This window comes from Mesoplodon bidens (assembly GCF_964165515.1).
Source record: "Mesoplodon bidens genome assembly, chromosome: 7".
NCBI classification, from domain to species: domain Eukaryota; kingdom Metazoa; phylum Chordata; class Mammalia; order Artiodactyla; family Ziphiidae; genus Mesoplodon; species Mesoplodon bidens.
In genome coordinates this window covers 41,659,027-41,679,397 of record NC_138164.1, presented here as the reverse complement: position 1 = coordinate 41,679,397, position 20,371 = coordinate 41,659,027, and the positions used below count along the sequence as shown (strand labels likewise).

The 20,371-nt window shown below is 52.4% G+C and overlaps 2 protein-coding genes and 2 pseudogenes across 5 annotated transcripts in view; 3 read left to right on the top strand and 1 right to left on the bottom strand.

Moving 5' to 3' along the window:
• The window catches only part of LOC308620770 (centrosomal protein of 78 kDa-like), a 1,829,729-nt pseudogene that overhangs the window by 1,442,208 nt on the left and 367,150 nt on the right, over positions 1-20,371 (bottom strand). The window lies entirely within an intron of this gene.
• On the top strand, positions 1,432-9,738 carry LOC308619623 (BCL-6 corepressor-like). Of its 2 annotated transcripts, XM_081238628.1 has the most exons (5): positions 1,432-2,158; positions 3,339-3,525; positions 4,335-4,397; positions 8,930-9,175; positions 9,604-9,738. In XM_081238628.1, exons 1-5 carry the CDS (start codon positions 1,679-1,681, stop codon positions 9,693-9,695), a joined length of 1,068 nt encoding a protein of 355 aa, XP_081094754.1. In that variant the 5' UTR covers positions 1,432-1,678; the 3' UTR covers positions 9,696-9,738. The 2 variants fall into 2 exon arrangements, with proteins under 2 accessions (XP_081094754.1, XP_081094755.1); XM_081238629.1 differs by lacking the exon at positions 4,335-4,397 and having other exon boundaries at positions 1,434-2,158.
• Positions 9,692-20,306, top strand: LOC308619624 (BCL-6 corepressor-like). Its single transcript, XM_081238630.1, has 8 exons — positions 9,692-9,830; positions 10,412-10,593; positions 10,993-11,178; positions 16,080-16,246; positions 17,397-17,542; positions 17,980-18,055; positions 18,232-18,388; positions 19,814-20,306. The coding sequence occupies exons 2-6, from the start codon at positions 10,423-10,425 to the stop codon at positions 17,988-17,990; spliced, it is 681 nt and encodes a 226-aa protein (XP_081094756.1). The 5' UTR covers positions 9,692-9,830; positions 10,412-10,422; the 3' UTR covers positions 17,991-18,055; positions 18,232-18,388; positions 19,814-20,306.
• Positions 18,404-20,371, top strand: part of LOC308620087 (centrosomal protein of 78 kDa-like) — a 62,296-nt pseudogene continuing 60,328 nt past the window's right edge. Inside the window, exon 1 of the transcript in view lies at positions 18,404-18,415. The product of the transcript in view is annotated as a centrosomal protein of 78 kDa-like (transcript). The remainder of the gene's footprint in view (positions 18,416-20,371) is intronic.

Below are 20,371 nucleotides of genomic sequence, written 5' to 3'. Positions count from 1 at the left end.
GTGCCTAGCTTGAACAGTGGGTCAGCTGCAGGGATGACAGTGCAACGTGAGCGCCTCACTTTTGACCTTTGTGTGTGTGTGTGTGTGTGTTTCTCGGGTCGGATCCACTGGATCTGCTCCTTGGGATGAGAAAGATAATGGTGTGGATGAAGAAGATGAGGAAGGTGAGCTGGACCAGTCACAGCACCACGTTCCCATCCAGGACACCTTCCCCTTCCTGAACATCAATGGAGAGTGGGGTGGGGGGTGGGACCGAGGCATGGAGAGGATGTAAGGGGCTTTGATTTTGCAACCGTTGACACCATATCCACCATTGCACTGGGAGCAGCGACCAGGCCCTGGGGCCAGGCTGGCAGTCTGTTAGCAAGTAGGAGTCATAGGCAAAGGCACTCCGTAGGCATAGTTATCCCAGTGGGGTGGCTTCTAGGCAGAGAGAGCATCTTCTGAATCTTACGTGATAATTCAGAGAAATTAAAAAATTAAACTCGTTCTCCATCCCGCATACAAATACACAAGCTGTTACAAATTTTGCTGATTTCCTTCAGGCCAAGTGCAGGGATCCTTTTCGTGAATTGTAGGCAAACTCTTCTGCTATTTCCCTCGGTACAAATTTTCTGTCACTGCCTTAACAGCCTCTGCTAAGGCCGTATCGTGGGAAACTTGTGGCTCTGCAGCTCTTAATACTAGGCTCTGATACAATTTCTCTACTAGAGACTTTTATCTTTTTTAAATTTATTTATTTATTTTTTTATTTTTTGTGGTACGCGGGCCTCTCACTGTTGTGGCCTCTCCCATTGCGGAGCACAGGCTCCGGACGCGCAGGCTCGGTGGCTGTGGCTCACGGGCCCAGCCGCTCCGCGGCATGTGGGATCTTCCCGGGCCGGGGCACGAACCCGTGTCCCCTGCATCGGCAGGCGGACTCTCAACCACTGCGCCACCAGGGAAGCCCTTTCTTTTTTTAAAATTGACTTTTTGAATTCAGCTTCCCAGGAAAGATGCGTTTAGAGGTTGGAGGGTCCCTGTGAGACAGAGCAGGTGCTGCACCTCCCATTGCACGTTCTGAGGATGCTCAACCACAAGGTGAACTGCTCTTCCACAGCATCTTCCCTTGAACTTTTCACTGACATGCTCCTAGTCATATGACTTGCATTCAGTTGAGTAGCTTTTCACTACTTTTCTAAGTTCCATCTGGCTGCTAGGGTCAAAGGAGATACTTTTGCCACCTAGAAAATTTAGTATATGAAGAGGATTCCTGTAGGATTTTGGAGTGCCCTTCCCTAGGTGATGCCCCTTCTTTTGAGAATCAGGAAATGACTCTTATCTGTCTACTTGCCCTCCTTCACTTACCCTGTCATTTAGAACCTTGCAACCAAGTGATGAGTAAAGACAACGATCATAGAGCTCTCTCAGGTTAATACTGCCACAGCTACATTCCCACTTGGTGCAATTTTAAGATTTGGACGTTTGGAAATGTGAGATCCTTTCCCAAATCTTTGGCTCACTCATTCTGTTATTCTCACCCCTTAAAAGGATGCAACCCATTTCCAGGATCATGATTTCCCTTTTTTTTTTTTTTTCATGTTTTTTTAAAGCTAATATTGTGTGTCCTTACGTTATGGGCCACCTTGGATCCTTTATGGAAACATGTGAACGTATATTAAAAATAAAAAAGTAAAATATGGCCCTACAGCCACACCGGGATTTCATTGCCCTGAGAGAGGAGTTGGGGTGCATCAGTGACTTCCACGAAGCCTATACTTTCAAACAGGCTCCGGGCCAGCCAGTTTCCGGCTTAAGCAAGGAGAATGTTCCAGCGGTAACCAACAAGGAGAACCTGGCAACGCCGGTCTTGACTCCATTCCTGGAGCCGACCCTGGGGAGCGACGGCTCTGCGGTCACGTTCGGGAAAACCCAAGAGGATCCCAAACCATTTTGCGTGGGCAGTGCCCCACCGAGTGTGGACATCACCCCCACCTACACCAAAGACGGAGCTGACGAGGCAGGATCAACCGATGGCAAAGTTCTGAAACCGAAGCCATCTAAGCTGGCAAAGAGAATCGCCAACTCCGCTGGTTACGTGGGTGACCGGTTCAAGTGTGTCGCTACCGGACTGTACGCAGACTCCCGTCAGCTCAGCCGGGAGGAGCGGGCATTGCAGGTGAGCCCCCCCCACCCGAATTTCAGGAGCCTGACCAGTTGTCAGGTTTTTTTAATGTGTGAAGAGGAGGGGGCCGGGGGTATGATAGGGCAGGACACTGGGCTGATTTGGTTAATGAAGCTTAGGATAATTTAAATGTTTGAAATGTGTCCAGTAAGGGGACGTAAGTGGATACTTGAAGTTATTCTGTAGATTTTAAGCGAACTCCACTCGAATGCTGATAACGGAAGTTTTAATTATTGCGAAGGATGTCTAAAAGACTGCATGACATTTACCTATCAGTCGCTTTGATTTCTCTGCCGTTAGTGTACGTTAACAAATATACCTAAAAGCGCTGCTTAGAATGCCTTACGTGATGCTTGGTGGAGGTGTGTAGCGGCCGCATGTCTGTGAGATTCATGCAATTTTTTTTTCCACCCAAAAAACAAACAAACAAACAAAACAAAAACACAAACCTTGCTTAAAGGGATAGAGTATGTATTTAACTTGCTAGTGAATGATAGATGTTGTATAGGAATTTCCTTAAGATATTTTACTTTTAATTAAAACACAAAGACAAATTGTTTTGCAATGTTAAGAAAAAAATTGGTTTATGCTTATAAAAATGGCTGAAGTTATCTAAATGATCCATTGAGTGCCCATTTTAATTACATAGATGGAAGGATTACAAGAGGACAGTATTTTATGTCTACCCGCTGCTTACTGTGAGGTCAGTTCTTCAAATTTTTATTACTAGAATCTTCCATAAACCTTTTGAGTTAAATTTCATTTCCAAATATACAAAGGGAAGTTTGTGGGCCATGGTCGTCTTTATTCACTGTGCATTTGTTTTCTTTTCTGTTGTGTTTTTGTTTCGCTTTCTTTGCGTTGTGTTTTTGTTTTGTTTTATTTACCTTCGAAAGAGAATGTCTGTCTGTATGCCACAGTGTATGTATGGCTTTACATACACACCACATATATCTCTACATACATATGGCTTTACGAAGAAAGAGTGTGTGACTAGTTACACATAGACACTCTTACGTTTTTATCGTTCAATTTTAAAATATCTCAGTTGTATCATAAATTGTGGTTGGTTTTGGGCAAACTTTTCTTTGAAGATACTTTCCTTTAAGGTAAGGGCAGTGAAATAGCTTTGGTGGTAAGGTGTGTCTTTTTTCCATCTCCGTTCTCTTTGTAGCGTGCAGTGATGCGCTTCTCAGAGTTGGAGATGAAAGAGCGAGAAGGTGGCCACCCCACGACCAAAGACTCCGAGGTGCGCAAATTCAGCCCCGCTGACTGGGAAAGGCTGAAAGGAAGTCAGCACAAAAAGCCAAAGTCGGTCGCCCTGGAGGAGGCCATTGCCGACCAGAACAACAGTGAGAGATGTAAGTGAACCCAGGCGGCTCGCGTGTGGTACCACGTCGGTGGGAACGGGGCGGTTCCTCTCCCAGTGCCGAGGGAGGTGAGAGGAAACAATACGCTTCCGACGGCCCAGCGTCTGGGTGCTGGCTGTTCGGAGAACGGGCTGCTCTGGCCACCCTTCCCAGCTGTGGATTGCAAGGCTGGCTGTCCTTTTGAGCGTTGCGGCATCCAGGAGTGAAGCACCTATGAAATGCTGTTCCCTGGCACGCGTCTCCTTTTTCCGGAGCAATGCTAGTCCTGTAGTTAGTAATAGTCTGATACAGTAGAGCAGAGGAATGGCAGTGCAGGACCTCCGGCGTAGCAGGTATGTGTTCTGTTGTGTAGCAGGTACGGACACGGGTTTTTGGTAGCAGTGGAATGACACTTGCAGCCAGAGCCAGACCCTCCAGAGTGACAGTCTCCTGTGGGAGGGAGTGGAGAGTACTCGGACTCTCCCTCCAAAGGCAGAGGTTTCGTTCAAGTGCGATGAGGGCTGATGAAGGCCCCAGAGAGATGAGCATCATTGTGTTCTGTGGAGGCTCCTTTGCAGCCATGAGGAGCTGACACCACGCTCCCAGGCCGTGGGACCAACGAGGCCGTTCTTCCCACCAGACGGGTGTGTTCTGTTCTGGAGGCCGAACTGGAGAGAAAGCTAGTGTTGGCCTCGAGTCACACTCTGCGGTCCCCTCAGCTGCTCCCCCACTGGGGTTGACTTCGGGCTTTGCCCTCGAGACTTCCTGGGCTAATGAGATGCGTTGGCAGCAAGTGGAGGTCTTTCTCCCACTTTCTTCAGTGTGCGTGCTTGTGGCCTGTGGCCTGCAGCCTGCTCCGGACCCCAGAAACCTCACCGGTGATGGTGAGTGAGGGCACCTCGGTGAACGTCGAGGACAGGGTGGGCGTGCAATCCTCCTGAGACGGGACAGTCGGGGGTGGTGGGCACGTTTGGGAGGCCCAGGCCCTTGGACCCAGTCGTAGGGTCGGCGTTCGCCCGCACGCTTAGGTCGTGGGTGCCTGATGCACTTCGGGAAAATTGTGGTCAGCAGCAGCGTGTGCTTCTCTCTGCTGCTTGGAGCACTGCCCTCCCCCAGCTTATGTTTGGGGTCAGACAAAGGCCTGTGGCCAGGGTTCTGGGTAAGCCACAGCGGGAGCGGTGTGTCCTACGTGGCTCCCGTAGAAGGGGATTTCTGGGGCTAGTCAGTGGCGGCCTTACCCGAGGGATGGGGCTCTTGATGTGCCTGGAGTAGACGATTCCGAGCTCCTCCCCCTCGGGATTGGAATGAAAAACGGAGGGTCCAGGCCACCCTGGAGTGAAGCAGCAAGAAGGCCTCCCTCCTTGCCTGTGCTCACAGCTGACACGCAGCCCTTACCCTCCCGAGTGGCCTCATAACTCAGCTCTTGGGGAAGTTTCTCAGAGAGATGTGGTAAAAGTGGGCAAGGCCAAGTTCACGGGGATGCACTTTTCTGAGGAGGGGATCTGCCTGTTGTGGGTGGACGGTGAGGGAGGCTGGAGGAAGGGAGCGGACAGTTAACCGGCCTCGAGTCTTCTCACCCTTTTCTCCAGCAACGTGGCCAAACCCAGGGTGGCCGCTGCCCTTCACGTCTCAGTGGCCTCACCCGCCCTTCTTCCCAGAGACGTTTGTGTGCGTCCTTCCCAGTCTTTCCTGCTGAGCGTGGAGACGAGAACTCGGTGTGGCTGATGGGGAGCAGGGCCTGAGCCCCAGATGATTCCGAAAGCCCCCTCCCCCCACCGCCTGCCTCCAATATCAGACCGACCGACGGGTCTCTTCCTGGAGCACCCGGGACATGGCCCAGTGAGCCATGAATGGCCACCATGGGAGGGCAGGAGAAGGGTTGGGGAAGGTGAGGGGCTCCGTTTGTAAGGTTGGGGCAATGGAGGTGGGTTCCCCACCCACCCTGTCTTGTAGAGACGTGGGGTTTGTAAATAGCTGGTCAGGAAAGGTGACCTGAAGGGGCCACTGTTCTTACCACGGCCTCCACATCCAAGGCACAGCAGGTGTTCATTCCATTCAGCTGGATATAAATGGGCCTTCTTGTTCTTGGGCCATCATGTCTTGAGCTGATATGGGCTCAGGTCCTTCTCATGGGTGTCGGTGTGGCCGAGAGCCAAGCTGTGAGCACATGGGAGCTGGGGCGGGGATTTGGGGCGGGCAGGGGTCCCAGAGAGGGTCCAGGACGCCTTCAAGATGCCTTCCCCCTTCTGAGGCAGCCCCTACCCATGGAGGGCCCAAGAGCTTCTAAGGTGTGGGTGCTGTTTGCGCAGCCCTGGTTGTCCTGGTGCGGGTGCATCTTGTTGCTAGGGGCTTGTGAAATTAACTTGAAAACACAGTGGCCGAGATACTCATTTATTCTTTATGATCACATGGGTGGCTGAGTGAAATTTTTATTTTGGAAGTTCACCAAATGAGTTTGGAGGTTCCTCAGACTTGGAAGTTCATCACTAGGTACCCTCAGCGGCATTTGAAGATGGGGCGGGGCAAGGAGGCATTGGTCCCTTCCTTCTCAAACTTGGAGTAACCATCTCCCTTGCCAGCCACTTGGCTGGGACAGGCCGAGGACCTGCTCAGTGGCAGTGCCTGGCCAGGAGCTGGAGGAAGCCTCAGTCGAGGGGCTTCATGAAACTTCTTTGCTCAGGGAACTTCTCTTCCAGCTGAGCACCTGCACGTTTGTAAACTACTTTGGAACAGAGATCCCCTGCACTCCTTGTGTAGCGGGTGTAACTTTGAACAAGGTTAGCCCTGACTGGAGGTGCTATTATAGTTAAGCTACAGAGAAGGGGATTTTAATCCTGGGGAGCCTTGCAGCGACTCAGAACCCTCTCACCTTGTTTAGGCCTCACTGGGCATGGCTCAACAGTGGTGAGGGTGCTTTGCTGCCACAATGACTTGTAAATGTTGCTGTGGTGATGCTTCTGTAAGGTGATGCTTCTGTGAGGTGATGCTATGGTACAACCATAATGAATTTGGGATATATGTGCTGTGAGTCATAGGACCATGCTGCAGGGACCACGTGCACATCTTGCTTAGACTGGGTGACCAAGGGCATATGGCTTCCCACTTTCAGAAGGGCCAAAAGTAGCAATGATGGCAAAGCCTGATGGTTAGTATCCCCGTGTATCTATTTATCTCCCCATCTCCTTTGCCCTCAAGGGTCATCCTCCTGTGGGTCGTGGTTAGAACAGTCTTTGAGAAGCTCCAAGTGACACGGAGCCTCTACCCCATAGCTGGTGGCCATGGGCATCTTGGGCAGTCGGGGTGAGTGTCCTTCAGGGTTATTACTGGCCTGGGTAAGGTCACACTAGCGTAAGGTCTTGGGGGGCCTTAGCTGAGGGGAATTGAGATCTTTGCCCTAAAAGGCTCCGGGGTTGGGGGAAGGGTGGATGGACCTAGTTTGGAAAAAGAAACTTTCAAATTGGACATGGAGGTTCTTAAGGTAGCCCTTCCGTTCCTCCATGGATCCCCTCCCACGGAGCTTTTAGGGAAGGCTGATTGGAGCAGATTGGACCAGAGAAGTCCAATGGTGTAACCAGCAGGGCTCACCTCTTAAAATTTCCTACATTTCAGGCCTAAGATTCAGGCTGGTCTGAAAGTCTTGGCATCCTTTGCTTAAAGGGATTTTTCCAGCCTTTCTCTATGCTTAGCCTGGCCCGTGATTATGAAGCCCACCCTGGAGGGAGGCTAGCAGTAACATTCCCACTTTACAAGTGAAGGGGGCCGAGTTGTAAAGCGGTGCCATTCCTGCCCGAGTGTTTAAGAGGGTCACAGAGCAGCCCGAGTGAGAGTTGCAGCACGCCGTCTTCACCGGGCCTGCAGTAGCCTGGGCTGCATCACCCGTAAGCACAGGCCAGGAGTTTGGGGTTTCTCCTGCTGCCATGACAGGAGACCCTCGCGGTTGGGGTGATTCCACCATTCCGGCAAGAGTAGATGGGGATCTCTCCCACCTTGGGATACCCTTGCAGAAAAGCTAAGTGTGTTCCACCATTGAGAACACAGGTCAGGCTAGCCCAGGCCAGGGTGAGGTTCATCCCCACAACTGGCTGCCATTAAATGCTGGGAATGCCCCCAAGAGAGGCTGATCAGGGGACCAGCCGGCTGGGCAGAAGTAGGAGTGATACTTGAAGTGGTCTAGGGAGAGGAGGAGGAATGTGAGCAGCATGTGAGGGGTGTGTCCATGATTTCATCTAGAAAAACGGGCTGTGGGAGCTTAGCTCAGGTGTTAACAAAATACCAAACTCATACACCCACCCACGCCCCCGGCCGGTGATGGACACAGGGTCATCTTCGGGGAACTCTTTAACAGCACAGTGATCATTATGGAATTATTTGTGTGTTAGAAACAATGTGACTAGCAAAGCAGTTGAACTGTTTCTTTGGCTAGAGCAAAAGTGAGGAGTGATGTTAGGCTGGGGTGATTGCAGGAAAAGCCCCAAGTGGATGCTATATTGAGCAGGGGGGCAGGAGCAACACAGGCGGAGCTGGGGTGTGAGCAATTCAGCCCTGCCCGCCGCCCCCCCCACCCCCCACCCCCCATGAAGGGGGTTGGAGTCTTGTCTTTGAAATGTCCTTAGATGCTTGTTGCCTGGGAAGGAAGGCGTGGAGACGTGCCAGGTGGGTGACTGGTGTCACTGAAGGCCTTCTTCCTAGGCAGGAAATAGGAGCAGCCCCTCGATGGCAGTGAAATGCTTTTCCCCCCCACGGGTGTGGAAAGAGGACAGACGGACTTGTAGCAGTCTGGTTGAGTTCTTTGAAATTGCCCTTGACCCTTATGTGTGCACCAGGAAGCCTTTCCTTTCCCTTTGCCAGGCTCCTCTTCCCTTGGTCTCCCCAGCTTCCCAGCCTCCCACCATTCTTTCCCTACCCTTTTTCTTCACCCTCGCCCCTGCTGACCCACGTGAACATTGGTGCTATGTCTGTGTAAATGGCAGTTGGGGGCTATTTGGTCTCTTGATGACATCAGCCTTTTTTGTTGACTAGCAGTTGTTTCCATAGTCATTTGTAGCTCCGCCCTGATTGGTTGGATCTTACTGTGAGGTCACTCACCCCACCTTTAACAGTAAGCCACCTTGGAGAGTTAAGCAGTTAGGGAGTGATCTCACATGCCTATAGAGGGATGGTGTAGATGCCTCACCTTGACCCTTGAAGGATGGATTGTGAGTGGGCTACACGCCTCATTTTCTGCTTTCTTTGCTGGTTGTGTTCAGCTATCCTTCCTTTGGGACGTCTTTCTGAGGGTTTTGTGCTTCCGGCGTGTGAGGCCCCTGGTCTCCAAAGGGGGGTGGTCTGTTGGTAGCAGATTGCCTTGGGCATGGGGGTCCTGCCTGCTCCTGGTGACCTTTGTTCCCTCCTTTCCGGGTTGTCTCCCCTCCCCTAGGGGAGTGTTATGATGGAAGCAAACCTGACCGCTTTGAAGCCCCAGAAGACAGTGATCTTCCTGAGGACATGGACACGGAGCCCCCCAGAGAGTCCCCCGCCGACCAGGCGGCCCCGGACGCGTCACGCAGCCCCACCCTCCGGCTGAACAGAAAGCGCAAGGTGTCTGGCAATAGGAACCACACTGAGACCACTGTGCTCCCGGAGGACTCTCTGCTGAAAGCCAAGCGGAGACGGGTCTGCAAAGGTGAGCTCGATTTCGCTTCGGGCCCGCAGGGCACCCTTCGGAAGTCCTGGAGCGGAGCAGTGGAAAGTTCCAGTCCCACCCTGGAGCCCTGGGGGGAGCCACTCACACCTCCCCACCCCCCACCCCCCCAAAGCCAGGTGCCGGGGCTGGAGCCCAAAGGTGGCCAAAGGCAAATAGGCCCCCTCCCGAGACTTGGTGACAAGTTCCAGCCAACACAGTGACCACACCCCTCCCCTCCCCCACCCCGTTAGTGATGTGTAAGACAGTTTGTTCCCCCCCGCCGCCCTGGGGTGCTTCTTCATTAATTTGTAGTTATTTCTCCATTAGCTGACTGGCCTGAGAGGGAAATGACAAACAGTTCCTCTAACCGCTTAGAAGAGCCACATTATAGTGAGCTGACCAACCTGAGGTGTGCATTGAATTAACAGGGCTCCATCCCAGAAAGCAGCGCCGCTTGCTGCACCTTAGAGGACGGCGGGAGCAGAGAGCAAACCTGGCCGGCAGGGCAGGAAGGAAGTGACCCAGGCGGTTCAGCCTGCGGTCACCCCCCAGGGCAATAGCATCTCCGAAGAGAAACCTGGCAGGAAAAGTGCAGAGGCCAAAAGCAACAGCAGCTGGTTGGAGGAGTCCCTTAAATGCAGTGACAATGAACAAGGTACGCACGGGGCGGGGGGCGCTCCTGGAGGGTGGATCACCCGCCCTCTGTGGGAAACGGCCCTGGAGGGGACCTGAGGGCCATCCAAGTTGACAAGAGTAGCGTGTGGCGAGCGGGGAGTTTTCTTCCTGAGGTCCTTTCAGCCTGCACACTTCCTTATGGAATGGACAGTGAGGCGGGAGCTCGACTTCCTGGGCTGCTCCTCATCACCCAGCCCGCGGCTGGGCAGGAAGGGAAGTCTTGGGTGACCCCGGGCGCTTGTCAGTGCCCTCATTCCAGCCTCAGGCTGTCCCCAGTCGCCCTGTCCTGAGCACCCAGGCCCCCCACGAGTGGGGCCGGGAGCGCACGAAGGACTGGCTTCTGCCCTGTCTTGCGGCCCTTTGAAGCGACTTGCCATTTGGCGTTTCGTGGGTTAGCCTATTTGCCGGTTGAATGTGGGATGATTAAAATATTAGTGCTTTGAAAACATAATTGGTATATCTTTAAAAACTGAAGCTGCTCCAACGATCAGTGCTAACAATGGGCTTTTCTCTCCTCACCGGCTACAACTGTGTAACGCCCACTGCTTCTCCCCCTGACAGATGTGCTGTGCATGGACGAAGAAATGGATCGGCAGTCTTCGCCCCTGCCGCAGCAATACACCGACAACAGCGAGAAACCATCCGGGAAGCGACCGTGCAAAACCAAGCATTTGATCCCTCAGGAGCCCAGGCGGGGCTTGCCGCTGCCAGGGGACTCCTACGTGGACAATGCGGATGGCAAGGTACCTCTTGCCCCTGGCTCTCCCCCGCCCCCCGGGCCCGTGCAGGCACATCCCGCCTGCCTGCTTCTCTGCTTCTGGGGACAAAGCTTTCCTTTTCCTGAACCCCTCCCCCCAAAACGTCCCTGCCCCTTCCTAGGGGACGTGTCTCCTGGGTGGTGGTGAAGTTTCCAGCTAGTAAAAATGCAACCCCTTCCTCGCGCCCCGCCTCCCCCAGACAGAGAGGAGGAAAAGTGCTTTCCTCCACTCAGGTTTGTAACTCAGGGAGGAGGCGAACCAGGTGGGGGGTGGAAGGACAGCGTGAAATGTGTGCGCTGCCTGGTTTCGTGATAGGTGACCGTCCGGAGATTTTGAAAGCGGCCTGAGCCCACTTCCGACTATGATCTTTCGCCGGCCAAGCAGGACCAGAAGCCCTTGGACCGTTTGCAGCAATTGTTACCAGCTTCCCACGCCTCGCAGCTGACATGGTCAAGCTCCCCTCCAGAGACCACCCAGTCCCGCCCGATGCCACCGGAAGCGCGGAGACTTATTGTCAATAAGAACGCGGGCGAGACCCTCCTACAGCAGGCCTCCCGGCTTGGCTACGAGGTGAGCATCCCTGTGGGTGCCCCGGATCAGGATCCACCGGCTGCTGCTCCTTGGGTGGGGGACACACTGGCTGGGGATGGGGGGCGGGTCTCAGAGCCCAGCCCCCTCCACGTGGCGGGCTGGGCTGGGTGTTCCAGCAGGGTGTTTGCGTTGGCTCCCGCTCACACTGCGGGCTCTTTGGTGGCTTGTTCAGTCGTGGTGTGAAAAGAAAGGCAGGCCTCTCTGATGTTCCGTTCCCGTTCAGGCAGGTAGGCTGCTTCGGCCAGTCTGGCTCACTTATCTCTGATATAAAATCTGACCTAACCCAGGGCTTGGCGACCAGGGGAATTTTAATGAGCCCTTTTGGATTCTGAATAGCAAGAAGGAGAGTAGTTATTAGCTCTACTAACTTGTGCTGTTTGGGGCAGAGTGATGCCCCTGTGGGGTAGCAGGTGGGAAGTGTCTGTGCAGAGTAGGGGTGGGAGTGGGGCAGACCTGAGCAGTCTCTTTCTGAGAGGGCACGGGAGCCGAGGGCTGATGGGCGGGGAGCAGGGGTTGAGCCTTGCACAAAACTCCCTGTCCACACTGCTGTATCCCAACCCAGCACGGCTGATGACAGTGATGGCCTCTATTGCTAGAGCAACATAGAAAGATAGCTGATATCTGCCTAAGCCCGTGTGATCTGTAGTAACTCCTTTCACCCTTTTAACATGTTCACTTGGGAGTAACGCGTACTAGCCCACTCTCGGATGAGGAAACTGAGCCTCAGAGGGGTTAGCTGATACCCGTACAGGTAGCAATCCAGCAGTGCTCCAGAGCCCACCACGCTCCTCAGCAAGACTGGCTCACACTGGAATTGCCCTTTTGACAGTTCAAAACCTCTGTGAGAGAGATGACTCTCTCTGCCCTGTGCAGTTCCCGCACCATACTTGTCAGTAGCAATTGTGATGTAATAGCCCACAGGGCAAAGGCATTTTTCTGTGCTGGCATCAGCCTTCTGGGAGTTGAATGGTGACAGTAAAACGCGGTGCAGCAGGCTGAGCGTGGAGGTGTGGATGAGCACTGGGGTGGCAGGACCCAGGCTGGCCCGGAGCCCTGGCGCCCACACCCTCAGCCAGCTCTGTGTCCCTGTCCCCCGTCTCCCGTCGTGTCCCCCCACCCCGGTCCATAGTGCCGTGAGCCCTTGGAAGTGTGCCTGCCTTGGCCCTAAGGCATGACTGTGGGTGGGTAGTTGGAAGCACTAGGGCTATGCTTAGTTTGGGGTGTTTTTTTGTTGTTGTTGTGGGTTGAATGTGCTGTTGTTTATATCTGCACGTCTCTTGGAGACCTCTCCATTAGCTAGAGAGCACTTTCTGGTAGTTAGCGCAGTTACTTGCAGGTGAAGTCCAAGGAGCACCCATTTGGTTTCCCAAGAGCTGAGAGCGGGCTCCTAGGAGGACAGAGCAGATGTTGCACATAGTGTGGAGCTAGACCCCCCGTGGTTGAGAAGATAGTCTCCTTGCTTCCAGCAAACGCTGGAGGTGGGGGGGAGACCCCTAACCCCAACTTTTGGGTTAGGGTTGAGAAAGTAGACTCCCACTTCCAGCAAATGCTGGAGATGGGGGGGGCGGGTTGCTGCTGCACCCGCCGTGGAGGGCGGGGCTCCGAGCCCCACCTGTGAACTTGGCATCATTTCCAGCAGCCTCCCTTTGGGACCAGAGAGGTCAAAAGACCCTCGTTGGTCCTCTAAGACAGTTTCCATTTTGGTTTGGTGGCTCTGTGGCCTGGACCAAGGGGCACTTGATCCATCCTTTTTTAGGCTACCTGGCCTTTGATTGCACAGGAAGCCTTGGGAATGTTTAGGGTCGGATTTCTTTTTTTCTTCAAATGTAAATTTCAATATGTAGATTCCACAGATCACCAGTGTTGATGCTGAACATTGTGACAAGTAGATGAATGCTTTCAACTTTGATTTCTCTGGGCAGAAATTTCTGGGATTTCTCTGGGCAGAATTTTAAATGTTGGGATGAAGGCCCAGTTGGGAGATGTGGCAGCTTCAACCTTTTCAAATTGAAGGACAGTTTGCTTAAGCAGATAAGGGTGTGGTTTGGGAGGGTTTTCCTGAAGTTTTGTCTTCAGCATTCTTGGTTATTTTCTTCTGCTTAGCCAAAGATACCATGTGCAGTATAAAGGCTGTCTGATCTTTATGTCATGATAATCTGGTTCTGGAAGTTTAGAAACACACTCTGGCTTCAGATCCGCGTTAAATAGATCACTTGTGTGGCCAAAGACCTCAAACCTTTCCCTCCTGGGAAAAAGGCTTCTATTTCTTAGGCTAAAACGCCCATGTGCAACCACATGCTTGTGCCTTTAGCAGTGATGGTTAAATTTTCTATGAATTGAATAAGTCATGTTTTTTAAAAAGTTAATGAGGCATTTAATTAATTAACAACGTCGGGCTTATGGCCTTTATGGTTACATTTTGCGGGTAATGGCATTCGGCTTATAGCCACTGAACAGAGAGCTGTCCGACAAAAGCAGTTTGACTATGCTCCGGAATGGCTGGGCTGCCCTTCAGACACTCCCGTTTATTTCTAGCGGAGAAAATAAACCAAGGAATGTGTTGCGTCGACAGACTCGCCCCGCCTCTTCACCTTTCAGTTAGAGAAAGTGTTGGTGGCGATGGTTGCCATCCATTTAGAGGCCATCACCCTCCTAGCTAGGAGAGTGTAGTTAGCCCACTTGACCCCCAGCAGAGGAGGCCTGTGGGATGCTCGTCACAGCTGGATTGCATCCCTCTAACTGGGGCCCTCTGGGGCCTTTTGAATCTTCCCAGCTGACCAGGTACCAAAGACCTGAGTTATAGGTCTAGTACTTCATGTTAATTGAACTTGGGGTTTAATATCTCTGGGCCTCAGTTTCCAAGTGTTGAATGAGGATGGTACTACCTTCCTTTCCTGGTAGCTCCTGGGTTCCTGTGGGTGACAGAAGACGTCCTCATCTGGGGAAATGAGAAGCACTGTGTAAATAGTGGGATCAACGTGGTTGAGTTAGGACAGCCCGTGGCAAAAAGTCTGACCTGGCCGTGGGGCTACTGCTGCCTTTGCTGCCATCTTCCAGGAGAAGAGAGTTGACTTACCCATCAGCTTGGACGGCCTTTCATTTCTAGGTACCCTTGAATCTGCCCTAGTAGTGATGAAGGTTTCCAGGTGAAGGCCATGATTGTCACAGCAAATAAACCCTGGGTTGAGTAAATTGATGTGTGCACAGCAGTTGGTGGCGTTCAGACCTGATCCCAGAGCCACGTGACAGGGCCTCTCCCTGGCTGGGGCACACAACTCATTAGCTTGCAGCCGTCCACTCAAGTCTGGCTAGTGAAGGCCTGCTAAAAGAGCAGCAGCTTCATGCGGTATCCTGGATACCAGGGCTCGGGGCAGGTGGCCTGGGAGCCCAGAGGATTGTGGGCTTTTTGGCAGGTTGGGATGTAAACGGAGAAATGCATTCGTTGGCATGCCTTTTCTCTTCCTCCTCTTGTTTTGGAAGGGAGCTGCTGCAGTGACCTGAAGTAACAGGGCACCGATGGCCAGGTTTACCAGCATGCCCCATTAGGTTCATGTGGTAAGCAAATGGAACATTCTAGTTCACTCCCAAGTGAGTGGTCCCCTTTGATTGGTGTGTCCTCCAAAGGGCATAAAAGGTTTTACAGAACCCATCTCGCACTTATGGGCGGCTAGAATGACCCCCTTTTTGGGTTTAACAGATGAGTTACCTGAGAGATGTCACAAGGAGGCCTGTTCTGACCCCATCCCATCCCCCCTTACCCAGCAGACCATGTGCTGGGCCACATGCACGTTCTGCCTACTCCCAGCTCTCAGAACCTGCCGGCTCTCTGCTGGGCACGACTTACCCAGTATAAACAGTATAACGTGTTTTCTGTTGGCAAATGCTTTCCATGTGTCTGAAAACTTTCTTAAGGTAATAAAACATTGAATAAATTCCTGCTCTGCTTACTGGGAGTGGTTCATATTAATATTTTAACAAGCCAAAGAAAGAAGGTTAATAACAGTGATTCTAATGCACAGTGTTGACACAGAACATCTCCGGGGGTGGGGGTGGGGGGGCGGTGAACGTTTTATTTGATTCTTGAAATGTGGAGGTTGCAGCCTGTGGTGTATCAGGTTCCTGTCATTAACTTGAGTAAATATGAATTTTTTTGACTGATTCTGCCCCGAGAGGGTGGAGTGAGGCAAAATAGAGGGTGGGGTTATTGGAGGCATTTTGTGTCATTCCTCGAGGATGGAGGGAGAGAGCTTCTCTTTAAGTCTACTTAACATACAGACAAGAGCATCTGAGTCCTAGGTTCTGATTTGGGGTCTTAACAGGGGGCGCGAGGATGTAGCTGACCTGGGTGTCCCTGCTTTTCTAAGCTGGGGAATGTTCTCCGGCTGATTTAAGCTCTCTTTAAGTGTTGGTCATCCATACTTTTATCTAAACTTGTGTTATCGTCCACTGCCACCGACTGAACAGACCCATCAAGTGAGAATGGTCTGTGCTTGGCAATGTGTCATCTAAGATGTTAGCAGCCGTGACACCTCTGTACTGGTCACGTCGGCCCCTGGGCTGAGGGCTTCCATCGCTATCCGAATGCGTCCTCTCAGCAGCCCTGTGGAAGCTTGGAGAAGTTCAAGGGTAACTTGCCCATGGCCAGGCCACTGGTGCAGCAGAGCCTTAGACAACACTGTCTGCATCTCCAAGCCCTTCTCACACACTCTCATGCCCCACCAGGATGCCTGCCGCCTCCCCGCGCCATGGTGGGCTTTTGGCCCCAAGGATGTATGCCTTTGAAAGTGGGCACCGCCAAGCTATGGGGAGGTCACCCTTACAAGGTTCACTGTATGGTGGTCTGATGGTATTTCCTCTCCTCTCCTCTCCTCTCCCCGTAGGAAGTGGTCTTGTACTGCCTGGAGAACAAGATTTGTGATGTGAACCACTGCAACAACGCGGGTTACTGTGCCCTGCACGAGGCTTGTGCAAGAGGTTGGCTCAACATCGTACGACACCTCCTTGAATATGGCGTCGATGTCAACTGCAGTGCCCAGGATGAAACCGGGTCAGTGGCGGTCTTGCTCTTGGCCTGGCCCTTTTGGGGCATAGCCAGTGGTTCTCAGGGTGTGCGGGGAACCCCAGAAGGAAAGATGGAGAGTGAGTGCCATGTAAGCACACTGATGGCGGAGTCCTCTAGAATGGAATCGGACAGATCTTTCTGGCAAATTTACATAGAACTTTAAAAGTCTGTGACGCTCTTATGGACAGAAGTCCCTGAAAATGTTGAGCCTGCATGAATAATCAGGGGTGTTCTCTTTTAAGACCCTGGACTCTTCACCAGCGTCTGTTGAATCTCAATCTTGAACATATATGTGAGTTGAAAGTTGCAGGAGTACAGACAGGTCCAGTGGCAACTGGCTTGATAGGACCTGCCGTGTCCACCCACATCCCCGGGCCTGGCCCCCACTCTGTCCTTGACCTCGGTTTATTGGCCAGAGGCCCAGGTCTGAGTCAGCCCAATCATCTTCCCGGTTGTACCTGGGATGCCACCACGAGGCAGGGCACTGGGGCTTTCCTGATGGTCATAACATTAGCAAAACCGTAAGGTATTTGGTGGCTCATGGTTTTCAAATAGCATCCTTTCTGGATGGGACTGCGGACAGTGTTCCTGACCCCAGCGGATACGGGCAGGAGGACTCTGTATCCTCCTGAGAACTCGCCCTGCCTGTCGACTGCTTCTGGGCGAGAGGGTTGATCACTCATCTCCAAGTTGGTTTCAGGAGAGGTTCCACTTTGCCCCTAGTTTCTTTTACAAACTGCACTTTTTGGGTTTTGTTTGTAATGGTATAACAATGGCTTGTCGTATCTGCTTCCGTGATGCTGGGGTTCTTCCCCCCACCCCGCCGTACGTTACCTTCTTACAGTCTGTCACTATTTAAGTTCATTGGAAACGTTTTCATCGTGGCCTGAGTTCCTCCTTGGGCCATGCATTAAGAGAGATTTGCATTGAAGAATGAGGCCTGAGATGGTCCCTTCACCTGTCCCGTAAAGGGTTATGTGTTGAAATAACAGAGTAATTTGTCGCAGCGACCGTACACTCACCTCCTCGGTGAAATAGCGCGCCTACGAGGCTTGGCCGCACACGCTCGATATTGCCCCGTGTCCTTAGAAGCAAGCGTCGCGTGCACAGGTGTAATCCCCCGCACCTCTCCTAGGCCTCTCCACGATGCTGTCAAGAATGATCATCTCGAAATTGTCCGCTTGCTCCTCTCCTACGGTGCTGATCCTACCCTGGCTACGTACTCAGGTAGAACCATCAAGAAAGTGAACCACAGCGAACTTCTGGAGAAGTTCTTAACAGGTACGGCAGAGGTCAAGACACGGTCTTGTTCAAGCATCTAGACGGTGACTTCACAGCCTTTCACCTGGGTTCCCCCTACCCCCACCCCCCGTTTACTCTAAGTGACCCTTTACTGGGAAAAGCGGCCCAACGTTAGTCTGTCAAAGAAGAGATACGTACTTTTAGTTTTGCGAGGTGGGGGGCTGGAAAACTCTTAGCTAGCCAGGTTAGCTTTTGTTTGGCAGGCTGGGGCGGTGAGGCGGGCAGTCCCTCAGGAAGGCGGGTGGACGCGTGGGGAGGTTTCAGTCAGATACCTGGAGGCGTGTGCAGTGGGACTTGTCAGGAGGTAACACCAGCCCCAGCGTGAGATGTTCCCGAACTCCAGCAGCATTTGCCTCTTACCAGCAGGCGTTATCTTGTTTCTCTCTCTCTTTCTCTCTCTCCCCCTCTCTCTGCAGGCTTTAAATAACCTGCAGACTCCTGACGACGGTAACCCCGGTTGCTCTTCGGAGTTCTCTGGCAGCTGTGTGTGTGGTGAGCAGCCTTGTTCGTTTCAGTTGGGCTTGTGGGGGTGGGGCTGGGGGTGGTGGTGGTGCTGTGAGGAGGGCTTGCTTGGGAAAGAATTTTTCCAGAGTCCTTTTTGGCGAACAGCTGGAATCTTGCTCCAGCTTACTGACCTCTCTCTTGTTTGCCCCCGCCCCCCCGGTTAGAACCAGATGATGAAAGTGGTTACGATGTTTTAGCAAATCCCCCAGGACCGGAGGACCAGGATGACAGCAACGAGGCCTATGGTGACCTATTGGAGTTTGAATTTTCCGAAGACCCCGTTTTGTCGTGTTATAACGTCCAGGTGTCCGTCGCTCAGGGGTGAGCGTGGCCAGCATGTGGTCTAGAGCCAGCCCAGCTATTCTGTGGGGTGGCAGGAGTTAGAAATCCCCTTCAGCAGATGAGGGTGGCTGGGTTGGGGGGTGAGTGAATCCCTCACCAAGTGTCCACCGACCTCACATAATGCAGTGGAACTTTTCCAGAAAAGTTTGTGGGGTGGGAGGGCTCCCCAGCCAACTGCCCTCATTGGAACACACCCCTAGAGCCCAAAGGACACGGGAGTCAGCGACTGCAATTGCACAGTTTCAGTCAGTAAACTCTTGGGGAAGGGATCCACCCCAAACGGCTACCATAGGGGCCGTCCAAGGCACGTGAGGTCCACGGGACGATACTGATGTGTACCGTCTTCTCGTATAAGATTAGAGAAAGCCGTATGTGGCACCTGGGATCTTATGTGTCTTCAGATTTGCTTAGATCGAGTCTTGTCCCCACGGTCGGGCCACTGTGCCCGATGACCAACCCTTCGGAGTGAACCCATCAGGACATCTTGCTCTGCTGTGTGTTGACCCCGGTGCTTAAGGAGTAGCATCCTCCTTGGACTCTGAGGCTGGGAACGTGTCTGCCTTTGTGGTGACATTGTATTCGGGATAGAGATCATAAAGCGTGGCAGGGTATCAGGAAGGATTGTACCACCTCCCTTCTCGAAAAAGCCTCACTCCCGGCAGCATTGAGGGGCAGGTTGGAGGTGTGGGAAAGGAAAGGAAAGCCAGGTGACCTCGAGTGTTTCTCATGCTCTCTCCGTGAGGGCCGGAGGAGAGGAGAGGTCAAAGAGGTGTTTGCCATCTCCCTTTGGTTGGCATACAGACTGGTTTTCCCCAGTGAGTAGAACGGGGCGCACTTACTTGGAGAGGGGTGACCTGAGTTGTGGCCAGAGCCAAGGCAGCACTGGGGTGGCCTGCAACGAGGCTCATTCAGGGGCGCTGCTCCTGCTTTTGTCTAAGTTGGCTGATCCGCCCTAGGTGGTCTCTTAACACATGCACATGAGTCCAGAGTTCCCCCGCTAGAAGTAGATCTTCCGGGCTTCCCTGGTGGCACAGTGGTTAAGAATCCGCCTGCCAGTTCAGGGGACACAGGTTCGAGCCCTGGTCTGGGAATATCCCACATGCCACGGAGCAACTAAGCCCGTGCGCCATAGCTACTGAGCCTGCGCTCTAGAGCCCGTGAGCCACAACTAGAGAAAGCCCGTGCGCAGCAACAGGCCCAACGCAGCCAAAAATAAATAAATAAATAAAATTAAAAAAGAAAAAGAAGAAGTAGATCTTCTAAGGACAGTGAGAAGTGGGTTGGGGGTGGGGTAATCAAAGTGGAAGTAGCAGGCCCTTTCACCGCCAGGAGACGGGTAGTTCATAGTTGGGAGCGCCTCTAATTTTGCCGGAAACTCAAACCACTGTCCTTTCTCTGGTGTAGGCGTCGTAACTGGCTGTTGCTCTCAGACCTGCTCAAGAAACTGCAAATGTCCTCCTGCATATTCCGCTGCAATTTCCCAAATGTGGAAATTGTCACCATCGCGGAGGCCGAGTTCTGCCGGCAAGTGTCAGCAAGTCTCTTATTCTGTTGCCCCAAAGACCTGGAGTCCTTTAATCCGGAAAGTAAGGAGCTCTTAGATCTGGTGGAGTTCACGAACGAGCTTCAGACTCTGCTGGGCTCATCTGTGGAGTGGATCCTCCCCAGAGACCTGGACTCAGACGACGCCTGGTGAGCTCGCCGGGGCCCGCCGTGTACAGTGTGTCATGGTGTTAATCCTTGTGCATATGTGTCACAATACGACTATTTCTGTAAAGAAAGGACACGATGAGACACAACTCCAGTCGGAAGGACTTCAAAACATGTTTTTTTCTTTTTAAAATTTTAAGTCAGTTTTTATGAAGTTGTTAATAAAGTTTCTTTACTTTTCAATGTACACATGCTTTGGAATATGTTTGTTTTTACTCGGAACAATTGTTTCTTTTCTTTTTTAAGGAGAAA